The sequence below is a fragment of the Rissa tridactyla genome, unplaced genomic scaffold (genome assembly GCF_028500815.1).
Source record: "Rissa tridactyla isolate bRisTri1 unplaced genomic scaffold, bRisTri1.patW.cur.20221130 scaffold_200, whole genome shotgun sequence".
Classification (NCBI taxonomy): Eukaryota; Metazoa; Chordata; class Aves; order Charadriiformes; family Laridae; genus Rissa; species Rissa tridactyla.
This window is the reverse complement of record NW_026529427.1, coordinates 179,395-207,063: the sequence shown is the minus strand read 5'-3', so window position 1 is coordinate 207,063 and position 27,669 is coordinate 179,395. Positions and strand designations below refer to the sequence as shown.

Here is a 27,669-nt window from a genome sequence, read left to right as displayed (position 1 = left end):
CCCTACCGGAAAATGCTTCGCAGGCTGGCGTGGCGGCGTCAATTGGGCGCTGGTGTCACCGAGGCTGAAGGCCGCCGGAAAGCCCGCAGCCCCACGGGCTGTGGGGCCACGCGAGCGGCTGCCAAAGAGCTTTCCAACGAGGCACGGCTTTCCCTCCTGTCTCTTCGGGCGTGGGAGCTGTCGCCAGAGCCGCCGTCCTACCGGAAAATACTTCGCAGGCTGGCGTTGAGGCGCCACGTGGGCGCTGGTGTCGCCGAGGCTTTCGGCCGCCGGAAAGCCCGCAGCCCCATGGGCTGTGGGGCCACGCGAGCGGCTGCCAAAGAGCTTTCCAAGGAGGCACGGCTTTCCCTCCTGGCTCTTCGGGCGTGGGAGCTGTCGCCAGAGCCGCGGCCCTACCGGAAAATGCTTCGCAGCCTGCCGCGGCGGCGCCACGTGTTCGCCGGTGGCGCCGAGGCTGACGGCCGCCGGAAAGCCCGCAGCCCCACGGGCTGTGGGGCCACGCGAGCGGCTGCCAAAGAGCTTTCCAACGAGGCACGGCTTTCCCTCCTGGCTCTTCGGGCGTGGGAGCTGTCGTCAGAGCCGCCGTCCTACCGGAAAATACTTCGCAGGCTGGCGTGGAGGCGCCACGTGGGCGCTGGTGTCGCCGAGGCTGACGGCCGCCGGAAAGCCCGCAGCCCCACGGGCTGTGGGGCCACGCGAGCGGCTGCCAAAGAGCTTTCCAAGGAGGCACGGCTTTCCATCCTGGCTCTTCGGGCGTGGGAGCTGTCGCCAGAGCCGCGGCCCTACCGGAAAATGCTTCGCAGGCTGGCGCGGGGGCGCCACGTGGGCGCCGGTGTCGCCGAGGCTGACGGCCGCCGGAAAGCCCGCAGCCCCACGGGCTGTGGGGCCACGCGAGCGGCTGCCAAAGAGCTTTCCAACGAGGCACGGCTTTACCTTCCTGGCTCTTCGGGCGTGGGAGCTGTCGCCAGAGCCGCGGCCCTACCGGAAAATGCTTCGCAGCCTGGCGCGGTGGCGCCACGTGTTCGCCGGTGTCGCCGAGGCTGACGGCCGCCCGAAAGCCCGCAGCCCCACGGGCTGTGGGGCCACGCGAGCGGCTGCCAAAGAGCTTTCCAACGAGGCACGGCTTTCCCTCCTGGCTCTTCGGGCGTGGGAGCTGTCGCCAGAGCTGCGGCCCTACCGGAAAATGCTTCGCAGGCTGGCGTGGCGGCGTCAATTGGGCGCTGTTGTCGACGAGGCTGACGGCCGCCGGAAAGCCCGCAGCCCCACGGGCTGTGGGGCCACGCGAGCGGCTGCCAAAGAGCTTTCCAACGAGGCACGGCTTTCCCTCCTGGCTCTTCGGGCGTGGGAGCTGTCGCCAGAGCCGCCGTCCTACCGGAAAATACTTCGCAGGCTGGCGTGGAGGCGCCACGTATGCGCTGGTGTCGCCGAGGCTGACAGCCGCCGGAAAGCCCGCAGCCCCACGGGCTGTGGGGCCACGCGAGCGGCTGCCAAAGAGTTTTCCAAGGAGGCACGGCTTTCCCTCCTGGCTCTTTGGGCGTGGGAGCTGTCGCCAGAGCCGCGGTCCTACCGGAAAATGCTTCGCAGGCTGGCGCGGCGGCGCCATGTGGGCGCCGGTGTCGCCGAGGCTGATGGCCGCCAGAAAGCCCGCAGCCCCACGGGCTGTGGGGCCACGCGAGCGGCTGCCAAAGAGCTTTCCAACGAGGCACGGCTTTCCCTCCTGGTTCTTCGGGCGTGGGAGCTGTCGCCAGAGCCGCGGCCCTACCGGAAAATGCTTCGCAGGCTGGCGCGGCGGCGCCACGTGTTCGCTGGTGGCGCCGAGGCTGATGGCCGCCGGAAAGCCCGCAGCCCCACGGGCTGTGGGGCCACGCGAGCGGCTCCCAAAGAGCTTTCCAACGAGGCACGGCTTTCCCTCCTGGCTCTTCGGGCGTGGGAGCTGTCGCCAGAGCCGCGGCCCTACCGGAAAATGCTTCGCAGCCTAGCGCGGGGGCGCCACGTGTTCGCCGGTCGCGCCGAGGCTGACGGCCGCCGGAAAGCCCGCAGCCCCACGGGCTATGGGGCCACGCGAGCGGCTGCCAAAGAGCTTTCCAACGAGGCACGGTTTTCCCTCCCGGCTCTTCGGGCGTGGGAGCTGTCGCCAGAGACGCGGCCCTACCGGAAAATGCTTCGCAGGCTGGCGCGGGGGCGCCATGTGGGCGCCGGTGGCGCTGAGGCTGATGGCCGCCGGAAAGCCCGCAGCCCCACGGGCTGTGGGGCCACGCGAGCGGCTGCCAAAGAGCTTTCCAACGAGGCACGGCTTTCCCTCCTGGCTCTTCGGGTGTGGGAGCTGTTGCCAGAACCGCGGCCCTACCGGAAAATGCTTCGCAGGCTGGCGCGGCGGCGCCACGTGGGCGCCTATGGCGCCGAGGCTGACGGCCGCTGGAAAGCCCGCAGCCCCACGGGCTGTGGGGCCACGCGAGCGGCTGCCAAAGAGCTTTCCAACGAGGCACGGCTTTCCCTCCTGGCTCTTCGGGCGTGGGAGCTGTCGCCAGAGCCGCGGCCCTCCCGGAAAATGCTTCGCAGCCTGGCGCGGCGGCGCCACGTGTTCGCCGGTGGCGCCGAGGCTGATGGCCGCCGGAAAGCCCGCAGCCCCACGGGCTGTGGGGCCACACGAGCGGCTGCCAAAGAGCTTTCCAAGGAGGCACGGCTTTCCCTCCTGGCTCTTCGGGCGTGGGAGCTGTCGCCAGAGCCGCGGCCCTACCGTAAAACGCTTCGCAGCCTGGCGTGGCGGCGCCACGTGTTCGCCGGTGTCGCCGAGGCTGACGGCCGCCGGAAAGCCTGCAGCCCCACGGGCTGTGGGGCCACACGAGCGGCTGCCAAAGAGCTTTCCAACGAGGCACGGCTTTCCCTCCTGGCTCTTCGGGCGTGGGAGCTGTCGCCAGAGCCGCGGCCCTACCGGAAAATGCTTCGCAGGCTGGCGTGGCGGCGTCAATTGGGCGCTGGTGTCACCGAGGCTGAAGGCCGCCGGAAAGCCCGCAGCCCCACGGGCTGTGGGGCCACGCGAGCGGCTGCCAAAGAGCTTTCCAACGAGGCACGGCTTTCCCTCCTGGCTCTTCGGGCGTGGGAGCTGTCGCCAGAGCCGCGGCCCTACCGGAAAATGCTTCGCAGGCTGGCGCGGCGGCGCCATGTGGGCGCCGGTGTCGCCGAGGCTGATGGCCGCCGGAAAGCCCGCAGCCCCACGGGCTGTGGGGCCACGCGAGCGGCTGCCAAAGAGCTTTCCAACGAGGCACGGCTTTCCCTCCTGGCTCTTCAGGCGTGGGAGCTGTCGCCAGAGCCGCGGCCCTACCGGAAAATGCTTCACAGGCTGGCGCGGCGGCGCCACGTGGGCACCTATGGCGCCGAGGCTGACGGCCGCTGGAAAGCCCGCAGCCCCACGGGCTGTGGGGCCACGTGAGCGGCTGCCAAAGAGCTTTCCAACGAGGCACGGCTTTCCCTCCTGGCTCTTCGGGCGTGGGAGCTGTCGCCAGAGCCGCGGCCCTACCGGAAAATGCTTCGCAGCCTGGCGCGGCGGCGCCACGTGTTCGCCGGTGGCGCCGAGGCTGATGGCCGCCGGAAAGCCCGCAGCCCCACGGGCTGTGGGGCCACGCGAGCGGCTGCCAAAGAGCTTTCCAACGAGGCACGGCTTTCCCTCCTGGCTCTTCGGGCGTGGGAGCTGTCGCCAGAGCCGCGGCCCTACCGTAAAACGCTTCGCAGCCTGGCGTGGCGGCGCCACGTGTTCGCCGGTGTCGCCGAGGCTGACGGCCGCCGGAAAGCCTGCAGCCCCACGGGCTGTGGGGCCACACGAGCGGCTGCCAAAGAGCTTTCCAACGAGGCACGGCTTTCCCTCCTGGCTCTTCGGGCGTGGGAGCTGTCGCCAGAGCCGCGGCCCTACCGGAAAATGCTTCGCAGGCTGGCGTGGCGGCGTCAATTGGGCGCTGGTGTCGCCGAGGCTGACGGCCGCCGGAAAGCCCGCAGCCCCACGGGCTGTGGGGCCACGCGAGCGGCTGCCAAAGAGCTTTCCAACGAGGCACGGCTTTCCCTCCTGGCTCTTCGGGCGTGGGAGCTGTCGCCAGAGCCGCGGCCCTACCGGAAAATGCTTCGCAGGCTGGCGCGGCGGCGCCATGTGGGCGCCGGTGTCGCCGAGGCTGATGGCCGCCGGAAAGCCCGCAGCCCCACGGGCTGTGGGGCCACGCGAGCGGCTGCCAAAGAGCTTTCCAACGAGCCATGGCTTGCCCTCCTGGCTCTTCGGGCGTGGGAGCTGTCGCCAGAGCCGCGGCCCTACCGGAAAATGCTTCGCAGGCTGGCGCGGCGGCACCACGTGGTCGCCGGTGTCGCCGAGGCTGACGGCCGCCGGAAAGCCCGCAGCCCCACGGGCTGTGGGGCCACGCGAGCGGCTGCCAAAGAGCTTTCCAACGAGCCATGGCTTGCCCTCCTGGCTCTTCGGGCGTGGGAGCTGTCGCCAGAGCCGCGGCCCTACCGGAAAATGCTTCGCAGGCTGGCGCGGCGGCGCCACGTGTTCGCCGGTGGCGCCGAGGCTGATGGCCGCCGGAAAGCCCGCAGCCCCACGGGCTGTGGGGCCAAGCGAGCGGCTGCCAAAGAGCTTTCCAAGGAGGCACGGCTTTCCCTCCTGGCTCTTCGGGCGTGGGAGCTGTCGCCAGAGCCGCGGCCCTACCGGAAAATGCTTCGCAGGCTGGCGCGGCGGCGCCACGTGGGCGCCGGTGTCGCCGAGGCTAATGGCCGCCAGAAAGCCCGCAGCCCCACGGGCTGTGGGGCCACGCGAGCGGCTGCCAAAGAGCTTTCCAACGAGGCACGGCTTTCCCTCCTGGCTCTTCGGGCGTGGGAGCTGTCGCCAGAGCTGCGGCCCTACCGGAAAATGCTTCGCAGGCTGGCACGGGGGCGCCACGTGGGCGCCGGTGTCGCCGAGGCTAATGGCCGCCAGAAAGCCCGCAGCCCCACGGGCTGTGGGGCCACGCGAGCGGCTGCCAAAGAGCTTTCCAACGAGGCACGGCTTTCCCTCCTGGCTCTTCGGGCGTGGGAGCTGTCGCCAGAGCTGCGGCCCTACCGGAAAATGCTTCGCAGGCTGGCACGGGGGCGCCATGTGGGCGCCGGTGTCGCCGAGGCTGATGGCCGCCGGAAAGCCCGCAGCCCCACGGGCTGTGGGGCCACGCGAGTGGCTGCCAAAGAGCTTTCCAACGAGGCACGGCTTTCCCTCCTGGCTCTTCGGGCGTGGGAGCTGTCGCCAGAGCCGCGGCCCTACCGGAAAATGCTTCGCAGCCTGGCGCGGCAGCGCCACGTGGGCGCCGGTGTCGCCGAGGCTAATGGCGGCCGGAAAGCCCGCAGCCCCACGGGCTGTGGGGCCATGCGAGCGGCTGCCAAAGAGCTTTCCAACGAGGCACGACTTTCCCTCCTGGCTCTTCGGGCGTGGGAGCTGTCGCCAGAGCCACGGCCGTACCGGAAAATGCTTCGCAGGCTGGCGCCGCGGCACCACGTGGGCACCGGTGGCGCCGAGGCTGACGGCTGCCTGAAAGCCCGCAGCCCCACGGGCTGTGGGGCCACGCGAGCGGCTGCCAAAGAGCTTTCCAAGGAGGCACGGCTTTCGCTCCTGACTCTTCGGGCGTGGGAGCTGTCGCCAGAGCCGCCGTCCTACCGGAAAATACTTCGCAGTCTGGCGTGGCGGCGCCACGTGGGCGCTGGTGTCGCCGAGGCTTTCGGCCGCCGGAAAGCCCGCAGCCCCACGGGCTGTGGGGCCACGCGAGCGGCTGCCAAAGAGCTTTCCAACGAGGCACGGCTTTCCCTCCTGGCTCTTCGGGCGTGGGAGCTGTCGCCAGAGCCGCGGCCCTACCGGAAAATGCTTCGCAGCCTGGCGCGGCAGCGCCACGTGGGCGCCGGTGTCGCCGAGGCTAATGGCGGCCGGAAAGCCCGCAGCCCCACGGGCTGTGGGGCCATGCGAGCGGCTGCCAAAGAGCTTTCCAACGAGGCACGGCTTTCCCTCCTGGCTCTTCGGGCGTGGGAGCAGTCGCCAGAGCCACGGCCCTACCGGAAAATGCTTCGCAGGCTGGCGCGGCGGCGCCACGTGGGCGCCGGTGTCGCCGAGGCTGATGGCCACCGGAAAGCCCGCAGCCCCACGGGCTGTGGGGCCACGCGAGCGGCTGCCAAAGAGCTTTCCAACGAGGCACGGCTTTCCATCCTGGCTCTTCGGGCGTGGGAGCTGTCGCCAGAGCCACGGCCGTACCGGAAAATGCTTCGCAGGCTGGCGCCGCGGCACCACGTGGGCACCGGTGGCGCCGAGGCTGACGGCTGCCTGAAAGCCCGCAGCCCCACGGCCTGTGGGGCCACGCGAGCGGCTGCCAAAGAGCTTTCCAAGGAGGCACGGCTTTCCCTCCTGACTCTTCGGGCGTGGGAGCTGTCGCCAGAGCCGCGGTCCTACCGGAAAATACTTCGCAGGCTGGCGTGGCAGCGCCACGTGGTCGCTGGTGTCGCCGAGGCTTTCGGCCGCCGGAAAGCCCGCAGCCCCACGGGCTGTGGGGCCACGCGAGCGGCTGCCAAAGAGCTTTCCAACGAGGCACAGCTTTCCCTCCTGGCTCTTCGGGCGTGGGAGCTGTCGCCAGAGCCGCGGCCCTACCGGAAAATGCTTCGCAGGCTGGCGCGGGGGCGCCACGTGGTCGCTGGTGTCGCCAAGGCTTTCGGCCGCCGGAAAGCCCGCAGCCCCACGGGCTGTGGGGCCACGTGAGCGGCTGCCAAAGAGCTTTCCAAAGAGGCACGGCTTTCCCTCCTTGCTCTTCAGGCGTGGGAGCAGTCGCCAGAGCCGCGGTCCTACCGGAAAATACTTCGCAGGCTGGCGCGGCGTCGCCACGTGGGCGCTGGTGTCGCCGAGGCTGACAGCCGCCGGAAAGCCCGCAGCCCCACGGGCTGTGGGGCCACGCGAGCGGCTGCCAAAGAGCTTTCAAATGAGGCACGGCTTTCCCTCCTGGCTCTTCGGGCGTGGGAGCTGTCGCCAGAGCCGCGGCCCTACCGGAAAATGCTTCGCAGGCTGGCGCGGCGGCGCCACGTGGGCGCTGGTGTCGCCGAGGCTGACGGCCGCCGGAAAGCCCGCAGCCCCACGGGCTGTGGGGCCACGCGAGCGGCTGCCCAAAATCTTTCCAAGGAGGCACGGCTTTCCCTCCTGGCTCCTCGGCCGTGGGAGCTGTCGCCAGAGCCGCGGCCCTACCGGAAAATGCTTCGCAGGCTGGCGCGGCGGCGCCACGTGGGCGCCGGTGTCGCCGAGGCTGATGGCCGCCGGAAAGCCCGCAGCCCCACGGGCTGTGGGGCCACGCGAGCGGCTGCCAAAGAGCTTTCCAATGAGGCACGGCTTTCCCTCCTGGCTCTTCGGGCGTGGGAGCTGTCGCCAGAGCCGCGGCCCTACCGGAAAATGCTTTGCAGGCTGGCGCAGGGGCGCCATGTGGGCGCCGGTGGCGCCGAGGCTGACGGCCGCCGGAAAGCCCGCAGCCCCACGGGCTGTGGGGCCACGCGAGCGGCTGCCAAAGAGCTTTCCAAGGAGGCACAGCTTTCCCTCCTGGCTCTTCGGGCGTGGGAGCTGTCGCCAGAGCCGCGGCCCTACCGGAAAATGCTTCGCAGGCTGGCGCGGCGGCGCCACGTGGGCGCCGGTGTCGCCGATGCTGACGGCCGCCGGAAAGCCCGCAGCCCCACGGGTTGTGGGGCCACGCGAGCGGCTGCCAAAGAGCTTTCCAACGAGGCACGGCTTTCCCTCCTGGCTCTTCGGGCGTGGGAGCTGTCGCCAGAGCCACGGCCCTACCGGAAAATGCTTCGCTGGCTGGCGCGGGGGCGCCACGTCGGCGCCGGTGTCGCCGAGGCTGACGGCCGCCGGAAAGCCCGCAGCCCCACGGGCTGTGGGGCCACGCGAGCGGCTGCCAAAGAGCTTTCCAAGGAGGCACGGCTTTCCCTCCTGGCTCTTCGAGCGTGGGAGCTGTCGCCAGAGCCGCGGCCCTACCCGGACATATTTTGGAGGCTGGCGCGGCGGCACCACGTGGGGCTCCGGGCTTTCCTGCTGCTTTCAGGATCTCACCACCACCCTTTCCCACTTGGTGCTCCGCCAGCCTCTAGAATTTCTATTTTAGTGTCAAGGCAGTGCACGACTTAACATTATACAGAGTCCTACACATCAATACATGCTCAAATAAATAATAGCCCGTGGAATAATTGGCAATACAGTGGCGTCGTATGTTACAAAGTGTCAGATGTCATTGAAGACAATGACTGAGCGCTACAACGTAAAGCGTAACACAGTACGGGGCAGTGCCAGGCAATACGCCATCACAGAATCACCAATGGAGAAATTCACAACGGAGTGCAGTCTTACAACAGAATCTCTCAAGCCACCGTTAAGCCAGTGACAGGCGGTACAATGCCACACGTTACAGTATACAGGGCAGTACAACCCGATTTGCAGACAAATAAATTAGAGCAAATCAGAAGATTCCCAGTACAGTACAGTACAATGCCAGACAGTCTCAGATGTCGGTCAAGACAATGCCAGGGCAACGCAGTGCAAGACATAACGTTATACAGGTCAGTACAAGGCAATACACAGTCAAATGAAGAACAGTAAACTACAATACCCAAACCACACTGCAGTACAATGGCAAACAATCCCACATGTCGGTCGAGACAATGACAACGCGAGACGGAACACTGTGCAGGGCAGCATAAGGCAGTACACAGTCAAATAAAGAACAGCTGACCAGAAAACCCGCGCTACGCTGCCGTACGATCTCAAGACATCTCGGATGGCAGTCAATGCAATTACAGGGCAATACAAAGCACTACGTCGCAGTACACAAGGCAGTACAAGGCAATACTCAGTCAAATAAATAACAGACAGTCAAAAAATTCACAGTGCAGTGCACTACTATGACACCAGGGGTCAGATGGCAACCAAAAGAAGGACAGGGCAATACAAGGCGAGAGGTAACCCAATACGGGGCCGGACAAGGCAATATGCAGTTGTGGCAGGTGGAGCGATTCACTTCAGTCCTGAGAGAAGTAGAGAAACATTCAGAAACATCAACACAGTGATTCGACAAAGGCAGCAGTGAATGTAACATCCCTTTACCAGGTTCTGTGGCCACATCCCCTGGACAATTTATTGCACAGACCCTCCCGTTGAGCCGCAACCCCCTTGCTTTCTAAACTCCTTCTTGAAGAGCAGTCTAAGTGCGGCTGGATCCAATTCCTAGCCCTGGACTTGGGCAACGGTTCACCTCTAAAGGATTGTGTCCGCGCCATCAACCCTTATATCACTGTGCTAAGGCTACGAGGTTTAGCGTGGTATTAGTCACTTACCGAGACTCTGTTGCGGCAAGGGATCTCTCAGCCTTGAGGAGCAGAACCTGAAGCAAGCGTCCCCGCTCAAGGGCACATCCTGGTGCTATGACAGACTATGACAGGCAATACTATGACAGGGCAATACAATGCAAGACGTAACTTTACACAGGGCAGTACAAGGCCAATACACAGTCAAATAGGGAACGACCGATCACAAAATTGATGCACGGTCAAATAGAGTACAACAGCCTAAGAAGCTCTCAATACAGTGCCTGTCAACGCCAGAATACATCAGATGGCTCGCGGCACGGTGAGAGGGCAATACGACGCAAGACTTAGGAAAATACAGGGCAGTACAAAGCAATACGTGGTCAAATATAGAACAGCCAATCAAAAACACCCTCAGTTCGGTGCGGTACAAACCCAGAGAGTGTAAAAGGACAGTTAAGACTATTTCATGGCAACACAACGCACAACGTAACACAATACAGGTTGCTACAATGCAATACAGAATAATAAACAACCGATCAAAACACCACAATACGGTGCAGTACGATCCCACACGGTCTCAGGTGGCAGTCAAAACAACTATAGGGCAACACGATCCAAGATGCAACATTACACGACAGAGCAGAACGGAAGACGCAGTCAACTAAATACCAACCGATTAGAAGAACCGCAGTACAGTGCAGGAGAAAACAAAAATAAGTGGAGATGCCAGTCAAGACAATGACAGAGCAATACAAGGCAAGAAATAACGCAATACAGGGCAGTACAGTGAAATACACGGTCAAATAAATAACTGATTAAGTATCCCGCAATACCATGCGATGCAATGCCAAAACGTGTGAGACAGCAGTCGAGGCAGTGACAGAGCTATACAATGGAAGACATAATGCAGGGCTGTACAACACCGAAACGTATCAGATGGCACTCAGAACAACAACATGGCGATACAACGCAAGCCGCAACACAATACAAGGTGGTAACAAGGCAATACATGGGTCAAACACAGAACAACGAATAAAACCTGCACAATACGGATCGCTGCAATCCCAGAACGTCTAAAGTGACAGTGAACGGAATGACAGGGCAGTACAATGCAAGATACAACACTAGACAGGGCAATACGCATTCAAATAACACAAAACCGATTAAAAAACCCACAATACACACCAGTACAATGCCGGAACGGATCAGATGGCAGTCCGGGCAAATAGAGGGCAATACAATGCCAAACGTGACGCCATACGGGGCCGGACAAGGCAATACGCAGTTGTGGCAGGCCGAGCGGCTAACTTCGCTTCTAAGAGAGAAGCGGTGAAACATTCAGAAACATCGACACAGTGATTCTCCAAAGGCAGCAGTGCACGTGACGGCGCTTTACCAGATTCCATATGGCCACGCACCCCGGATTATTTCCTGCCTAGGGGCCAGGGTCAGACAAGCTGTCTGGGAGACCCTCCCATTGAGTCACGAGGCTCGGAAAGGACCCCCTTGCTTTCTAAACTCCTTCTCGGAGAGGAGTCTAGGTGCGGCTGGATCCAATTCCTAGCTCGGAGAGGACCCCCTTGCTTTCTAAACTCCTTCTCCGAGAGGAGTCTAGGTGCGGCTGGATCCAATTCCTAGCCCTGGACTTGGGCAATGGTTCACCTCTAAAGGATTGTATCTGCGCCATCGACCCTTTATATCACTGAGCTAAGGCTACAAGGTTTTGCATGCTATTAGTGACTTACTGAGAATCTGTTACGGCAAGGCATATCTCAATCTCGAGGAGCAGAACCTTAATCGAGCGTCCCTGCTCAAGGGGAGATCCTGGCACGGAGGCCCCTGCCATGCAGAAGTAGTCAAAAGGCTCTTGGGCTGTCCACTATTTATGGGGTAAGCCAATTGACTTATAGTCACATCAGCACAGGAACAAAATATCTAGGTCCCCACTGTGTTGCCAACCATCCCCCAACTTCAAGTACCACTCAGAACAACTCCATGGATGATTGGGGCGCCAAAACAAAGGGGCACCCACACCACCCCAGCAGTCAAATAAGGAACAACCAATGGAACTTTCACAATAAATAAGTACAATCCCAGACAGTCTAAAGTAACAGCCAAGACAATGACAGACCAATACAGTGCAAGACCTAACATCATACAGAGCAGTAAAAGGCAACGCGCAGCCAAGTCAAGAACAGTTAAAATACCCATAATCCAGTGCAGCACTATGACACTGTCCCAAAACACAGTCAAAACAACAACAGAGTAATGCAACACGAGCCGTAACACAACACAGGGCAGCACAAGGCAATACACAGTCACACAAAGAACAGCCAATTAAAAAACCCACAACAGAACGCCCTACAATCTCAGGAAGTCTCAGAGGGCAGTCACGGGAAATACAGGGCAATACGGTGCAAGATAACACAATACAGGCCACTGCCAGCCAACACTCAGTCAAATAAATAACAGACAGTCAAAAAATTCACAGTGCAGTGCACTACTATGACACCATGGGTCAGGCGGCAATCATGACAACGACAGGGCAATACAAGGCAAGACGTAACCCAATACGGGGCCGGACAAGGCAATATGCAGTTGTGGCGGGTGGAGCGATTCACTTCACTCCTAAGAGAGAAGTAGAGAAACATTCAGAAACATCAACACAGTGATTCTCCAAAGGCAGCAGTGCACGTGACGGCGCTTTATCAGGTTCCGTGGCCACGTACCCTGGATTATTTCCTGCCTAGGGGCCAGGGTCAGACGAGCTGTCTGGGAGACCCTCCCGTTGAGTCACGAGGCTCGGAAAGGACCCCCTTGCTTTCTAAACTCCTTCTCAGAGAGGAGTCTAGGTGCGGCTGGATCCAATTCCTAGCTCGGAAAGGACCCCCTTGCTTTCTAAACTCCTTCTCCAAGAGGAGTCTAGGTGCGGCTGGATCCAATTCCTAGCCCTGGACTTGGGCAACGGTTCACCTCTAAAGGATTATGTCTGTGCCATCAACCCTTTACGTGGCTCATAAAAAACAGCTGATGAAGGAAGTGGCAATATGGTGGCCTACAACAGCAGAATAGATCAGATGACAATCAAGACAACAACCGAGCGATACAATGGAAGACGTAACACCACACGGGGCCGGACAAGGCAATACACAGCCACATCAGAACCCATGAGACACATCACACTACAGTCCAGACCTAGGACAGATTCTCTAACGTGACCGTCAAGACGACAGGGCAATACAACGCAAGATGTAACACAGGCCATATGCAGTTGTGGCGGGTGCAGTGATAAAATTCACTCCTAAGAGAGAGGCAGAGAAACATTTACAAACATAACAGCAGTGATTCACCAAAGGTAGCAGCGCACGTGATGGCACTTTACCAGATTGCACGGCCACGCACCCCGGGTCATTTACTGCCTAGGGGCCAGGGTCAGACGAGCTGTCTGGGAGACCCTCCCCTTGAGTCACGAGGCTCGGAAAGGACCCCCTTGCTTTCTAAACTCCTTCTCGGAGAGGAGTCTAGGTGCGGCTGGATCCCATCCTCACCCCGGACTTGGGCAACGGTTCACCTCTAAAGGATCATATCTGCGTGATCAAACCCTTTGTATCGCTCAGCTAAGATGGCAAAGTCTGGCATGCTGTTAGTCACTGACCCAGAATCTGTTGCGGCAAGGCTTCTCTCAGCCTCAAGGAGCAGAACCTTAAGTGAGTGTCCCCAGGAAATGCTGGTGAACAGGCCGCTGCCTTGCAAGAAAGCTCCAAGGGCTCTTGGTCTGTCCGCTAGGTCTATAGCAAGCTAAGTGACTCACAGCGTCTTGACTCTGGTGCCAGCCATCCCACAAAGTTCAAGTGCCACTCGTAGCGACTCCTCCTGGTCGTTATAGCTCGAGCAGCAGCCCGGGGGAAAAAGGGGGGTGACATCGCAACAGCGGTCAAATACAGAACAACCAGTTAAAAATTGCACAATACAGTGCCAGAGACTCTAAAATAACTGGCAAGACAACGACAGGGCAACACCATGCAAGATCTAACCTTACACAGGGCAGTACAAGGCAACGTACAATCAAATGCAGAACAGACAATGAAAGAATTGACGGTACAGTGCCATACAACAGTAGAATATATCAGATGTCAGTCACCACAATGACAGAGCAATACAAGGCAAGACGTAACGCGATACGGGGCCCTACCAGGTGACACAGTCAAGGAAACAACAACCCATGAAAGAATTCACAATACAGCATGGTCCTAGGACAGAAGGTGTAAAACGACCGTCAAGACAGTGACAGGGCAATACAATGCAAGACGCAACACCATACCAGGTGGTAACAAGGCAACATGCAGCCAAACGAAGAACAACCGATTAAGAAACCCAGTATACGTTCAACTGTAATACCAGAAAAGATCAGAAGGCAGTCAAGACAATGACAGCGCACTATAACGCGAGAAGTAACACAATACAGGGCAGTACAAGGCATTACACAGTCAAATAAAGAAGAACCCATTAAAAACCACACAATACAGTGCGGTGCGATGCCAGAGTAGATCAGAAGGCAGTCGAGACTACGACGGGGCAATATAATGCGAGATGTTACACAATACAGGGCGGTACAAGGCATTAGAAAGCCAGATGAAGAACAACCCCAAATGAAGAACAACCAATTAAAAAAACCTGCAATACAGTGTGGTACGAGGCCCGAACAGATCAGAAGGCAGTCAAGGCTACGACGGGGCAATATAACGCTAGACGTAACGCAATAGAGGGCGGTACAAGGCATTACACAGTCAAAGAACAACCCATTAAAAAAAAAAAAACACGCAACACGGTGTGGTACGATGCCAGAATAGATCACAGAGCAGTCAAGAGCATGATGGGGCAACACGATGCGAAACCGATACTGAGTGAGGCGGAGCAATACTATTTCAAATATACAAAAACACAGTACGGAACCAAGTTCTTATGCATACGACGCAAGACCATCTCAAATGGCAGTCAAGGAAGTTCCTGAGCAACGCAATCCCGATTTGCACAAAATGGTGCCATCAGGCACCATCGCATCGGTCAACACTAAGTTGTACTGCAATATCCCCCGCATCACATGCGCCGTACCCTCCTGCTCACCTGCTCCGCATGGATTCCGGATTCGGACTTCGTGGCACACTCTGGTTCTGGCACCTAAAACACCTAAGACACACAATATTACTGTTGAGCTTACGGGAAACCACCACCCCCATGCGCTACCTCTCTGCTACCCAGCTCACCTCCAACGCTCGTCCGGCTCCGGATGCCTGCGGCGCCTGCAAAACCAAAGACAAACACTCCACTGAGCTCCCCAACGTGTCCACAACCGCCTCACTCGCTGGGACTACTCAGTGGGCGTGCAGCATCACCCCTCTGACCCTGCGTGTCACACCAACCGAAAAAACGCACGCCGAGATACCGCCCAAAACCCTACCAAATTCCCCATCTCCCGCTCCCTCACCTTGCCCGCCCGTCCTCCCCCGAGGCATGCAACCTGAAGGCTCGCAAACCACCCATAAAACCCAACCGACATGGGTTGCTTTAGAACTTGAAAGTTGCTCCCTCTGAGGCAGATGTGATACTTCAGCCCACCCGCCGCTGCTGACCTTGACTGACTCATCCCCATCCCCACATCCCATGTCATTCATTGCTTCAAAACTTCAAATTGGAAAGAGCCAATACATACAGTACTCAGAGCCACATCTTCTCTCTAACACCACGTGCTGACCCACCTTCTTACATCGCTCTCCTCCTCTACGCTGCCCCGCCAAGCTTGTCCCGCTGCATCTGCAAGAACGACATCAGAGAAGTCACCCTGAGGCAGAGCAATAGAGTCATAACAACAAAAGGTCTTGCACCTTTTCACAAATACCATCTAAGGTCCAAATACAACCGTACACAAAGAAAATTACAAAAAAAAAATCCGCACCAAAACCAGCCATACCCTCTTGGAGATGAACTCTTCTTCACTGCTGCTGTATTGCCTTCCCAACACGCCTCTGCTCTTCCCAAACAAAACAGAAGAGGTGTCTACACAGCCTCCCGATGGCTACCCTGAGATGACTCTAACACCTTTGCCCCGATCTACAGGGATTCATGTACTACATACAGACTCTCCACAGGATTCCACCCACCCTGGACACTACGTGCCCGGGCAGGGCGGCCCCGAGCCAAACACTCACTGTTACAGACAGACACTACACGGAACGCTACGAACGACGCGCCTCAAAGACGAGAGAAAACTCTCAGCAAGAAAGATGACACGGGGACCAAAGTCACCATCGTGCAAGAAAATCTGTGGGATCGTGATGATGTCAATGTGAAGACGGTCTACGGAACCCCCTGAAGCAAACCGTAGAACGTGATGGTACGTAATAAGAACGGACTGTTGAGCCCGATAAGATGGACGTGCAGGAAGCCTGGCTTCAAGACCTAAGAAGGTAACGATGCAGGGAAGAACTCCCAGACGTGGAAGTGGGCCGTCCAGAAACTTCCGAGAGGCAAGACTGATGCACGCTTTAAGATGCTAACGCAAGAAGAGCGTCAGATGAATGATGCTACGCCCACAGGCCCAAGCATTCAAGACCCTAAGGATGACGCCCAGGGCCCCACGTCGTGCTCCTGGAGCTCAAAGATGACCTCGAGACCCAAGAAGGGGCGAAGATACACAACACAGACCACATGAATGACATGACAACATGCACAGGCTGGAACTGCCCTGCCCGGGACGCGCTAGCATCACACTGAGCAGTAAGCAACATCCTTTACCTTCCTAAATATGACTGTGCCCCGGGACAGCCCTCACCACTACGCTAACGTCAAAGACCCCATTTTGCAATTGTCCAACTCGGCCCCTCTCCGGCACCTGACTGTCAACTTAGCTTTTGGAGGGCCAGGCATCTGGATCCTTCTTCGATGCCGTCCGCAAAAACCAGCCATCCGATACATTTCCGCAGTCACCAGGTTCCTCCTCTTCCTCTGCAAAAGGAAAATAAAAAATAACCCCAGAGGCCACCACAGCACCAGCAATAAGCATCCTGAGAGGAGACGCCAACCTCTTCCACGACACCCTCAGCCTCCCGAATGCCGTGGCGTTCTGCTTGCCCGCTCCGCGCCGATTCCGGAGTCCAAGGCTGCGGTGATAGTTATTCACAGCACCTAAGAGACCAAGAAACACAACATTACCACTGCGCTTCTGCCAAACCGCCACACCATCGACTCCTATCTTCTGTCTTCATTCACATGAGAAAAAAAAGCACCCAATTGTATTCATAGAGGCGCCAGTCACATCTTCCCTCTAATACCACATGCCAAGCCACCTCCGTACAGCGCTCCTCTCGGCTCCCCTGCGTCACCCTGCACATCTCGTCTCTCAGCATCTAAAAAGAGAGAAAAAAAAAAATCAAGCATTACCCTGATGGCAGAGCGATAGCTTAATTCCAAAGGTCTTGTTTCTACTTCGGAACACTGTTCAATTAGATCCAACTACAGCCTGTTGTCAAAAAAAAAGAAAAAAAACACAGAAAAAGCCCACAAACATTACACCCCACACAAAGCAGCCTGAACGTCTTTGAGATACTGCGTCCTTCACTGGCTGTGAACAGCCTCTCCGACTTGGCTCTGCTTATGCCAACACCCACTAATGAAACACCCCCGCACCCAACCTACTGAGAGCAAGTTAATTCCAGATGACTACCCAACCTTTGCCTCGGTCTCCACAGATCCACATATTAACCGTAGACTCTCGTCACTACTCTGCCTGCCCTGGACTCTACACACCCGGGCAGGGGGGCTCCGAGCCAGACACACACACACAAGCACAGACCAACACTACACAGAACGTTAAAAACAACGCGCCTCAAGGATGAGAGAAAACTCTCAGCAAGAAGGATGACACCCGGACGGAAGTCACCATCGGGCAAGAAGACCTGGAGACCGTGGTGGTGATGCGAAGAAGCTCTATGGAAGCCCCTGAAACAGAGTTTAGGACATCATCGTCTGTGATAAGAAGGGACTGTCAAGACTGATAAGATGTATGCGGGGGAAGCCTGGCTTCAAGACCTAAGAACGTAATGACATAGGGAAGAAGTCCCAGTTGTAGAAGCGGGCCATCCGGAAACTTCCAAGACGCAAGACCGATGCAAGCTTTAAGCTTCTAACGCAAGAAGACCAGCAGCCGAATGGTGCTATGCCCATGGGTGCAGGTGTTCGAGAGCCTAGGGATGGCGCCTGAGGCGCCATGCCGTGCTCCTGGAGCTTAAAGATGACCTCGAGACCCGAGAAAGGTCTAAGACACAGAACACGGACCACACGAAAGACACGACAACACACACAGGCTGGAACCGCCCTGCCCGGGAATGCCGAACAGTAAGCCGCGTCCCTTACGTGCCTAAAGGAGACTGCGCTCCAGGACAAACCTCTCCCCTATGCCAACTTCAAAGACACCTTTTTGCAATTCTCAACCTCGTCCCCTCTCGGGCGTCAGTCTCTCAACTTAGCTTTTGGAGGGCCAGGGGTCCAAATCCATCCTGGAGGCAGTCCACAGAAAACAGCCATCCAATACGTTCCTGTGGTCACCAGCTTCCTCCTCTTCCTCTGCAAAAGGAAAAGAAAAAAAAAGTTATCCCAAAAGCAGCCACAGCACCAGCAATAAGCATCCTGAGAGGAGATGCCAACCTCTTCCACAACACCCTCAGCCTCATGAACGCCGAGGCATTCTGCTCGCCCGCTCAGCGCCAATTCCAGAGTCTGACGCTGCGGCAACAGTTATTCACGGCACCTAAGATACCAAGAAACACAGCATTACCACCGCACTTCTGCCAAACCACCAGTCCCGTGCTCCTCCTCGATACTATCTGTCTTGCCTCAAATGCGAGAGCCTAGAGCACACCAGGCTCCGACGACACCCGAACCCATCTGCAAAACCTGTCCAAGGACGACTCATGAACCCGGCTCCCTTTTCTAGCCCTCCCCCAGTGGCAAAGCTTTAGAAACCCCTTCTCTTCTCCCTGAGCTGCCAGGGAAGGAGCCCCACTTCTTCCCCACAGATCCCACCCTTTATTTGCCAGCCCAAACACCCGGTGTTGGATGCTTCTTGGGAGTCACTCTTCCCAGCCTCTCCCTGCGTCCCGCCACCACCTCCTACCTTCTGTCTTCCCACAGACTCCGGGCTCTGCTGCAGACCCACAGAGCCAGCGAAGCCCCGACCCGACCTACACCAGGGGCCTGCCGCACGCCGCAAAGGCTCCAGGGACACGGCGAAACCCTGAGCACCGTGGGGGAAGGCGACGAGGCGCCCCACATCCTGAAATGCGTTATACCTTATGGCCCTGCTGCTTTCCTGAGAAACGCGAAAACTCCATCTACAGCTGCAGACAAGACGCTCACCCAGTCCCTGCAAAGTAATCTCATCATCTGCCCGATTGAGACAGATTCTATTGGCATCTTACCTGGGATACAGCAAAGCCAGTGGGGAAAAAAGAAAAAAAACACAAGAAAGTTCCATCTTCAATACAGCCAGGGATTCCAGGATAACGCGCCATGCCTGGAAGAGAGAAAACCATACCCTTAAACCATCTCACCGCCCCCGAATGCTCATTACCACATGACTGACCTGAAAAACCGCACAGAAGAGAAGCAGCACATGAGGCCGCTCTCTACTGTACGTGCTGCCAAACCTCACCTGGTCCTGAAGGTCTTACCACCTCCAGCTTCCTACCTGTGGTTCTCTAAATGGGATAACGTCTCCACCCCAGGAGCTGAGCCGCCTCCGAAGCTGCAATCGACTGAAGGACAGGCAGAGCTCTGACCCTGGAGAAGCCCGGCAGCAGAATGAGCTGCCCCAGCAGAGGCTGTGGGTTATATACCCCGGGCCCTGCCCACCCCCCTTCCCACCATCCCCTGGGAAAGGGGCCCAGCTGACCTCCACAAGGCACAGAGCCTGCCGGAGGAGCAGCTGCTCCTTTCCTCACAGGCCTGAGAAGTCCAGCGTGCAAAACACCAAAACGGAGAAAGCGACCCTTAGAGGAACAGACAATACGTGCTCTTTTATTACAACTACGTCAATTGTGTCAGCAACGGGGCCCCGTAGGTACGTAAACTTAAACTTTTGCAGGGCATAGACATAAAGAGAAAGACATCATCCTAACCTCCATAGGCAAGTAGACCGTTAGGCCCGATAACCACGTTTTTAAATCAAGACTCGATGTCCTTTACTTTCCTTGTGAAAGAAAACCCACAATGCTGGGGGGGTCATATGTCACCTCTAGCAAGACGACGCATATTACCCGACTTCTGCCAGAACTACGTTCTGGATAGGAACGACGGACAGAGCGCAAGCAGAGGCTTGTGCGCCGCCTGTAATACAGCGGCGGAGAAAGAACCAACCCTTCCGACCGCCGCTCTCCTCAGCCGAGTCCGCTCCGGTGCCCTTTCTGTCATTGCTGTCATGGCTTAGGCTGGGCATTAAATGAAACGACAGATGCTCTCTTTTAACTTCTCTCCTGAGGGAGAAAACAATGTGAGGGAGACTTAGGAACTGAAAGAGAAACTGAACTCTAACGAAATATAAACAGAAAAGTAGTACTGATGAAAGACAAGAATAACAGGAAAACAGTAGCAGAGAGAAAAATATATACACACAACCCGGCATGGAGCTCCCAAGATGACCATCGCCTCACCCGCTGGCACGGGGAAAGTCCGGGACCAGACTCGGTGACAGACTGGAACCAGATTCCGGACCTGGTTGCATAAATGCACGGATCGGCGTCAAAGGACAATGACCAGACAGAGGAGTCCTCAAAGGCCAGACGACAGGTACCGACCCCTTCGATGCCTCCGCTTTTATACTGAGGGTGATGAGGATGGGATGCGATACCCCATCAGTCAGATCCGGGTCACCGGTCCCATCTACTCTTCACCATGGGTGCAACCCCTCTACGCTTTTCTGCTTCTGACCCTCCGACAGGGCATATATAAAAGTCAGCTGCGCTGTGCTGTTATAGGAATAAGTATAAGCAAGAGCCTCTCTGCATGGCATCCCTTCGCATTAAGTGTAAATACAAGTTCTTGGCGCTCTGAAGGCAGATACTACCTGAAAAATACGTCATTACCTTCAGAGAGTTCAGTTCATTGGAAGAGACTTACCTGCAAAGTAAAGTGACTGCAAACAACACCGGTTCTGTTGTACCTCAGACCAGCACTTCCACACATGGCTACGTAACCTCACATTCACATGGAAAAAAAAGAAGAAGTGGCCAAATGTATTCATGGAGCCGCCGGTCACATCTTCCCTTTAATACCTCGGGCTCAGCCACCTTCGTCCTGCGCTCCCGTCAGCTCCCCTGCATATCCCTGGCCACCTCATCTCTCTGCACCTGAAAAAAAGCAACACAACATCAAACATTACCCTAATGCGGAGCAGTAGCTTAATTCCAAAGGTCTTGTTTCTACTGAAGAACCCTGTTCACATAAGTCCAACTACAGCCTGTCATCCAGAGAAGAGAAGCCTGCAAACATTACACCCCATACAATGCAGGCTTACCATCTTTGAGACACTGTCCCCTTCACTGGCCACGAACACCCTCTCCAACTTGGCTGCGCTTATGCCAGCGCCTGCTAATGAAACACCCATCCACGCAGCCTCTCGAGAGCTAATCAAGTCAAGACGACTGAGCAACCTTTGCCTGGGTCTAGACAGATCCTCATATTCACTACAGACTGCCGTCGTGATTCTGCCTACCCTGGACGCTACGCACCCGGGCAGGGCAGCCCCGAGCCAAACACACACAGACTGACGCCACACAGAACACGACGAACGACGCGCCTCAAGGATGAGAGAAAACTCTCAGCAAGAAGGATGACACCGGGACCAAAGTCACCGTTGGGCAAGACGACCTGCGGCACTGTGATGGTGACGATGTGAAGAGGCTCCACAGAACCCCCTGAAACCAAGTGTAGAACTTCACAGTTCCTGAGAAGGGACTGTCGAGCCTGACAAGATGGACGCATAGGAAGCCCAGCTTCAAGACCTAAGAGCGTAACGACACAGGGAAGAAGCCCCAGTTGCTGAAGTGGGCCATCCGGAAAGTTCCAAGATGCAAGACCGATGCACGCTTTAAGATGCTAATGCAAGAAGAGAGGCAGACGGTTGGTGCTACGCCCACAGGTGCAGGCGTTTGACACCATAAGGATGGCGCCCGATGCATGTTCCGTGCTCCTGGAGCTTAAAGATGATCTCGAGACCCAGAAAAAGGGTCTAGGATGCAAAACACAGACCACACGAACGACACGACAACACACACAGGCTGGAACTGCCCTGCCCAGGTTGCGTTCACATCACACTGGACAGTAAGCTACGTCATTTACCTGCCCAAAGGAGACTGTGCCCCAGAACAGCCCTCCCCCCTACACTAACATCAAAGACCCCATTACACAGTTGTCAGCCTCCGCCCCTCTCCGGTGCTGGTCTCTCAACTTAGCTTTTGGAGGGCTGGCATCTGATTCCATCCTCGACGTAGTCCACAAAACACAACCATCCGATACGTTCCTGCAGTCACCGGCTTACTCCTCTTCCTCTGCAAAAGGAAAAGGAAAAGTCATCGCAAAAGCAGCCCCAACACCAGCAATAAGCGCCCCGAGGGGAGATAACGACCTCCTCCACAAAACCCCTCAAGCCTCCTGAACGCTGACGCAGTCTGATTGCCTGCCCCGCACCGATTCTAGAGTCGGATGCTGCAGCGACGGTTATTCACGGCACCTAAGATACCAAGAAACACAACATTACCACTGCGCTTCTGCCAAACCACCAGTCCCGTGCTCCTCCTCGATACCATCTGTCTTGCCTCAAATGCGAGAGCCTAGAGCAGGCCAGACACCATCGACAACCAAACCCAACTACAAGACTGGTTTGAGAAAGACACATGAACCCACCTCCCTTTCCCAGCCATCCCCTAATGCCAAAACTTTAGAGACTCCCTCCCTTCTCCTGAACCGTCAGGGAAGGAGGCCCACTGCCTCCCCACAACTCCTGCCCCTGATTTTCCAACCGCTCCTCGGGACCTGCTCTTCTGAGCCCTGCCCTGTGTGTGGCAGACACCTCCCGTCTTCTGCCTTCACAGAGACTCTGGGCTCTGCTACAGACCCGGAAAGCCAGGAAAACAGTTACAGAACCTACCGGTAGCCTCCTGCAAGAGCTTCAGGGCCACCGTGATGCCCTGTGTGCTCTGGGGGGAAACGATGAGCCATCCCTGCTGTTACATCCCTGCTGCTTTCTCAAAACAAACTCAATATATAGATACCTACAAAACACTTGCCCTAAATCCTGCTCCAGTATCTCATAACGCACCCAATTAAGACTAATAAAAACACCAACTAACGTAGCATACATCAAAATTGGAAAAAAACAACATTTTATCTTCAATGAAGTCAGAAATTATAGTAAAACACACACCGCCTGCCATAAGCAAAAAAAAAAAAGAAGAGACACATACTGTTAAACCATTTAAACAAGCTAAACGCTCCCTACGAAACTAAAGATATGGGGGGAAAAAAAAAAGAAAAAAGATAACATACAACTCCACTTTCTGTGGCAACCACCCTTCCATTGAGGAGTCTCACCTCTGATGTCCTACCTACGCTAGTTCAAATGCCAAAACAAGCCTTCCCAAACAGCCACACGAGCTCCAAGACAACACTGAAGGAGCTCCAGAGCTCTCACCCCAGAGAAGACCAGCAGCAGAACAAGCTCCTGACCCGAAGCTGTGGCTCATATACCCCGGGCCCCGCCCACCGCCTTTCCCACAATCCCCTGGGTCAAGGGTGGGGCCGCCCCCCAGAAGCATAAAAGCAGCTGAAGGGGCAGCAGGTGTTGTTATTTGCTTTAATTTTACCATCTACGAAGTAGTGAAGAGTGAGAGCGACCCTTGCTAGAAAAAGCATCATCTGCTCCTCCCTTGCAGCTCCACCCATTGCATCAACGATGTGTCCAGGGGAGCAGTTAAAGAGAGGTGAGACAGAAAAAAAATAAACATCAGACTTATCTCTCCAGGAAAGTGGCTTATTCAATGCAATGATAACATTATTATTAAAATTTATGTACTTGAGTGTCCTTCAAAACAAAAAAATGCAAACCCAAACACAATCTGTTACTACGGGGTCGTTCCTCATTTCTAGCGAGACCGTGTGCACTAACGAGCTTCTGCCAGAACCCCTTTTTGGATGGGAGCGAATAACAAAACAGAACCAGATTCTAGGAGAAAACTTCCTCAAAATCATCTTCCCCTGTGAAATAAGTTATTTATTGTAAACTGCTGGCAATTTAAAGTCATATTGATAATCTCGCTTTGACTTTTTACTCCACAGTGCTACTTGCGTCCCAAAATACAGAGAGCAACAAAAAAGCATGGAATTACAAGTCATGTATTTCCTGAACCTGCATAAAGCACCCTAATTAACATCTCAGTAGCTAGAACAAAAACGAGTTTATACACATAAACTCATATTCTACAATATCTGTAAAAATGAGAAAATCTTCTTTATTTCAATGCCTCACGCCCATATAGACAGGTTTTATTCTATTTTTAAACACACATTCCCCCCATGAATTTTCAGGCATTTTTGGGGGGGACCCAGTGTGACACCCCACACACCCCCCCCGAAAAGGTCGTCTTTTGACTTAGAAATACCATCTGGAGTACAATTGCAGCCTGACATCAAAAAAAAAAACAAACTACACAAACACCACACCCCACACAAAGCGGCTTTAACATCTCGGAGACGCAGTCTGCGTCACTACTGCGGAACAGCCCCTCCCACACAGCTCTGCTCATCCCAAAAAAACCCTTAATTAAAGAGCTGCCCACACCACCTGCTGGTGGCTCCTCGCTGGGAGTTGACTGTACCACCTTGGCCTCAACAGTCTCCTTAGATCAACGTACTACCCATAGACTCTTGCTGCTCTTCCCCCTGCCCCTGACTCTACGCGACCGGGCAGAGCAGCTCCGAGCCCAACACGCACAAGCACAGACCAACGCTACACACAACACCACAAACAACGCACCTCACGGATCAGAGAAAACTCTCAGCAAGAAGGATGACACCCCGACGACGTAAGTGATTGTCAGGCAGGAAGACCTGCGGGCCCACAGCGGTGACATGAGAAGGCTCAAGGGAAAGCCCAGGAAATGACGACAACGCAACGGCCCGGGACAACGAGTGACTCTCAGACTGAGGAGGTGTATGCGCAGGAAGCCGGTCTTCAAGACCGAAGAACTTAAGGATGCAGGGAAGAAGTCGCGGTCACTGCAAAGGGATGGCTAGAGAACAGGGCTGCTCCCGCAGCCAGGAACAACGCCGCAGATGAGGACCGTCCAGAAACTTCTGAGTTTCTAAAGACCCAGCCATGCTTTAAGCTTATGATGCAAGAAAAGCAGCCCCCGACTGGGGCAATGCCAATGAGGACAGGCATTCGAGGCTCTAGGGATGGTGCCTGAAGTACAGACCGCGCTCCTCAAGTGGAAAGAGGACATTGAGTCCCAAGGAAGGTTTAAGACACAGAAAACACACCACACAAACAACACAACAGACGCGGCCAGAACTGCCCTGCCCAGCACACGCTACCTTTGTGCTGAAGAGTAACCCGCCCCCTTTACCTGCTCAGAGGACACTGCTCCTGGATATGCCTCTGCTCTACCCTGACTTGAAAACTCCTCCCTGAAACTGTCAACCTTGGCCCCCCTCCAGCGCCTGTCCCTCTACTTCGCTTTCAGAGGGCCGGTGGCCTGAATTCATCCTTGACAAAAAAAACCCACAACAAACAGCTAACTGATGTGTTCCTGCAGTCACCGCGTTCCTCTTCATCGGCAAAACAAAGAGAAATCACAGCTCCAGCAGCGACCACCATGACTGAAGATGCCAACCTCTTCCACAACACCCTCGTCCTCAGAGGTGCCACGGCAATCCGCTCACCTGCGTCACGTCGATTCCAGAGTCAGAGGCTGCCGCAACAATTATTTATGGCACCGACGATACCAACAAACACAAAATTACCATTGCGTTTCCGCGACATCACCAGTCCCGCGCTCCTCCTCCACACCGTCCAGCTCACCTCAACTGCAAGAGACTAGAACAGACCAGACCCTGTCGACACCCAGATCCAAAGGCAAAACCGATACGACAGAGACTGACGAACCCGCCTCCCTCTCCTAGCCAGCCCCCAGCGCCAAAACTTTAGGAACCCCTTCTCTTCTCCTCAACTGTCAGGGAAGGAGCCTCACGTCTTCCTGACAGCTCCCATCCTGTATTTGCAACCCTGAACCCCCTACGCCGGCCGCTTCTCAGGAGCGGCTCTTCTGAGCCGTGCCCTGCGCTCCGCAGGCGCCTCCTGTCTTCTCTCTTCCCACCGACTCTGGGCTCTGCATCAGACCCACAAAACAAATAACGCCCTGACACAATCTACGAGGGGCCTGCTGCCAGCTGCAAACACTCAAGGGACACCGTGGCACTCCGCGGGCAATGGGGGAAGGTGACGAGCCACGCCATACCCTGAGCGACGCTACGCCTTACGTCCCTGCTGCTTTCTTGAGAAACGCTAGTGCCATATGCAGCTGCATACAAAACGCTTGCCTGAACCCCTACAAGATAATCTCATCATCAGCCCAATTAAGAGAAACAATATCAGCAATTCACACAGCCTACTGCACAACCGGTGAAAAACCCACAGTTCTATCTTCAATGAAGTCAGGAATTCTAGGAAAACGTGGTGCTCCTAGAACAAAGCAAAGCAAAGCACGCTGTTAAACCATCCGGGCACCCCCTAAACACACATCACGAAGTCACTGACCTGAAAAAAAGGAAACAAAAAAGCAGCAGACCGGTCAACTGTCTGCCGTACAGGCGGCTGGAGGTTTACTGCTCCCGAAGGCCTCAGCTCAGCCCTTCTCACCCCCGCCTCCCGAAACGCCAAAACGCGCCTCCCCAAACAGCTGAGCCCGCCCCAGAGCTGCCGCCAACTGAAGGACCAGCAGAGCACCGACCCCCCGGGGCCCAGCAGCAGAACGAGCTCCTGAGCCCGGGCTGGGGCTCACGTACCCCGGGCCCCGCCCACCGCCCTTCCCACAATCCCCTGGGAAAGGGGCGGGGCCGACCCCCAGGAGACGCGAAGGCGGCCGCAGGAGCAGCAGCTGCTTTTCTCCTGCCTTAAGTTCCCAGCAGGCGAAGCACCACCCCTTTTTACGTCCCTTTGGGACTCGCCTCTGGTGATTCTCTTACCGCCTTGGGTTGATTTCTGTCGAGTCGTTGCTGTGGAGAAGAGAGTTCCGCAGGGGTCGCTTTGTTTTTGCGATCTTCGGATATTTTTGTGGTTAACTGTTCATCGCGCTTTGCGGTTTGGGAAGAGTGCTGGAATCATGTGATTTCCAGAAGACTGATGGGCATTTCCGGGCTCCTGGAGGACTAAAGTACCACGGAGACGCGCGTCGGCTGACTGAGGGGGCCCCTGGAGGACTAAAGTGCCATAGAGACGCGCGTCGGCTGACTGAAGGGGCACTTCCGGGTTTCTGGAGGACTAAAGTGCCATAGAGACGCGCGTCGGCTGACTGAAGGGGCACTTCCGGGTCTCTGGAGGACTAAAGTGCCATAGAGACGCGCGTCGGCTGACTGAAGGGGCACTTCCGGGTTTCTGGAGGACTAAAGTGCCATAGAGACGCGCGTCGGCTGACTGAGGGGACACTTCCGGAGTCCTGGAGGACTAAAGTGCCATAGAGACGCGCGTCGGCTGACTGAAGGGGCACTTCCGGGGTCCTGGAGGACTAAAGTGCCATAGAGACGCGCGTCGGCTGACTGAGGGGGCACTTCCGGGTTCCCGGAGGACTAAACTGCCATAGAGACGCGCGTCGGCTGACTGAAGGGACCCCGGGAGGACTAAAGTGCCATAGAGACGCGCGTCGGCTGACTGAGGGGGCACTTCCGGGGTCCTTGAGGACCGCGGGGCCATGGAGATGGACGCCCGGAAAACTGCCGGGCACCGCCGGGGGTGCGTTAACGCGTTAACAGCCGATTACTGGAGCGCCGACGGCCGCTCTCGGGGCCGGGCGGGCGGCACCGATGCCGCTCCAGGCGGCGCGGAGCTCGCCGGTGCCCCGGCGGTCCCGGTTCGGCCTCCAGCCGCCGCTCTCTCGGGACAGGCGCCGGACCGGGCAGCCGCGAAGCCGCGCATGCGCACGAGCTGCGGAGCCAGTGCGCGGCGCGGGCGGGGCCGGGGGGCGGGGCCGAGGTGCGCAGGGGGCGTGGCCAGGGCTGCCGGGGGCGGGCCCGGGGAGG

At 57.1% G+C, this 27,669-nt stretch overlaps 1 protein-coding gene and 1 long non-coding RNA gene across 7 annotated transcripts; both read right to left on the bottom strand.

Annotated features, from left to right (window-relative positions):
- Positions 1–8,236: 8,236 nt before the first annotated feature.
- On the bottom strand, positions 8,237–16,208 carry LOC128903232 (uncharacterized). 3 transcript variants are annotated; one of them, XM_054187245.1, is made up of 7 exons: positions 15,281–16,208; positions 15,084–15,138; positions 14,592–14,627; positions 14,452–14,514; positions 10,513–10,642; positions 9,355–9,449; positions 8,237–9,045 (listed from the first exon to the last, which is right to left on the bottom strand). In XM_054187245.1, the coding sequence occupies exons 1-7, from the start codon at positions 15,291–15,293 to the stop codon at positions 8,871–8,873; spliced, it is 567 nt and encodes a 188-aa protein (XP_054043220.1). In that variant the 5' UTR covers positions 15,294–16,208; the 3' UTR covers positions 8,237–8,870. The 3 variants fall into 3 exon arrangements, 1 of the variants encoding a protein (XP_054043220.1); XR_008464063.1 differs by having other exon boundaries at positions 9,355–11,955; positions 15,296–16,208; XR_008464062.1 differs by having other exon boundaries at positions 9,355–11,955; positions 15,084–16,208.
- Positions 16,209–16,775: 567 nt separating this feature from the next.
- LOC128903233 (uncharacterized) lies at positions 16,776–26,957 on the bottom strand. Of its 4 annotated transcripts, XR_008464066.1 has the most exons (7): positions 26,620–26,957; positions 20,497–21,926; positions 20,031–20,345; positions 19,738–19,853; positions 18,739–18,895; positions 18,028–18,130; positions 16,776–17,946 (listed from the first exon to the last, which is right to left on the bottom strand). It is a non-coding gene; the product is annotated as an uncharacterized LOC128903233 (long non-coding RNA). The 4 variants fall into 4 exon arrangements; XR_008464065.1 differs by lacking the exons at positions 20,031–20,345; positions 26,620–26,957 and adding an exon at positions 22,004–22,102 and having other exon boundaries at positions 16,779–17,946; XR_008464064.1 differs by lacking the exon at positions 20,031–20,345 and having other exon boundaries at positions 16,780–17,946.
- Between the last annotated feature and the right edge of the window lie 712 nt (positions 26,958–27,669).

Bases quoted from the DNA above. Each gene is read 5' to 3' on its own strand.
- LOC128903232 (XM_054187245.1), bottom strand. The intron at 14,628-15,083 runs GTGGGTCAGCAC...TTGGTTTTGCAG, and splicing joins GAGGAGAGCGATGTAAGAAG to GCGCCGCAGGCATCCGGAGC. The intron at 9,046-9,354 runs GTAAGTGACTAA...TACTTCTCTCAG, and splicing joins CTTGCCGCAACAGAGTCTCG to GACTGAAGTGAATCGCTCCA.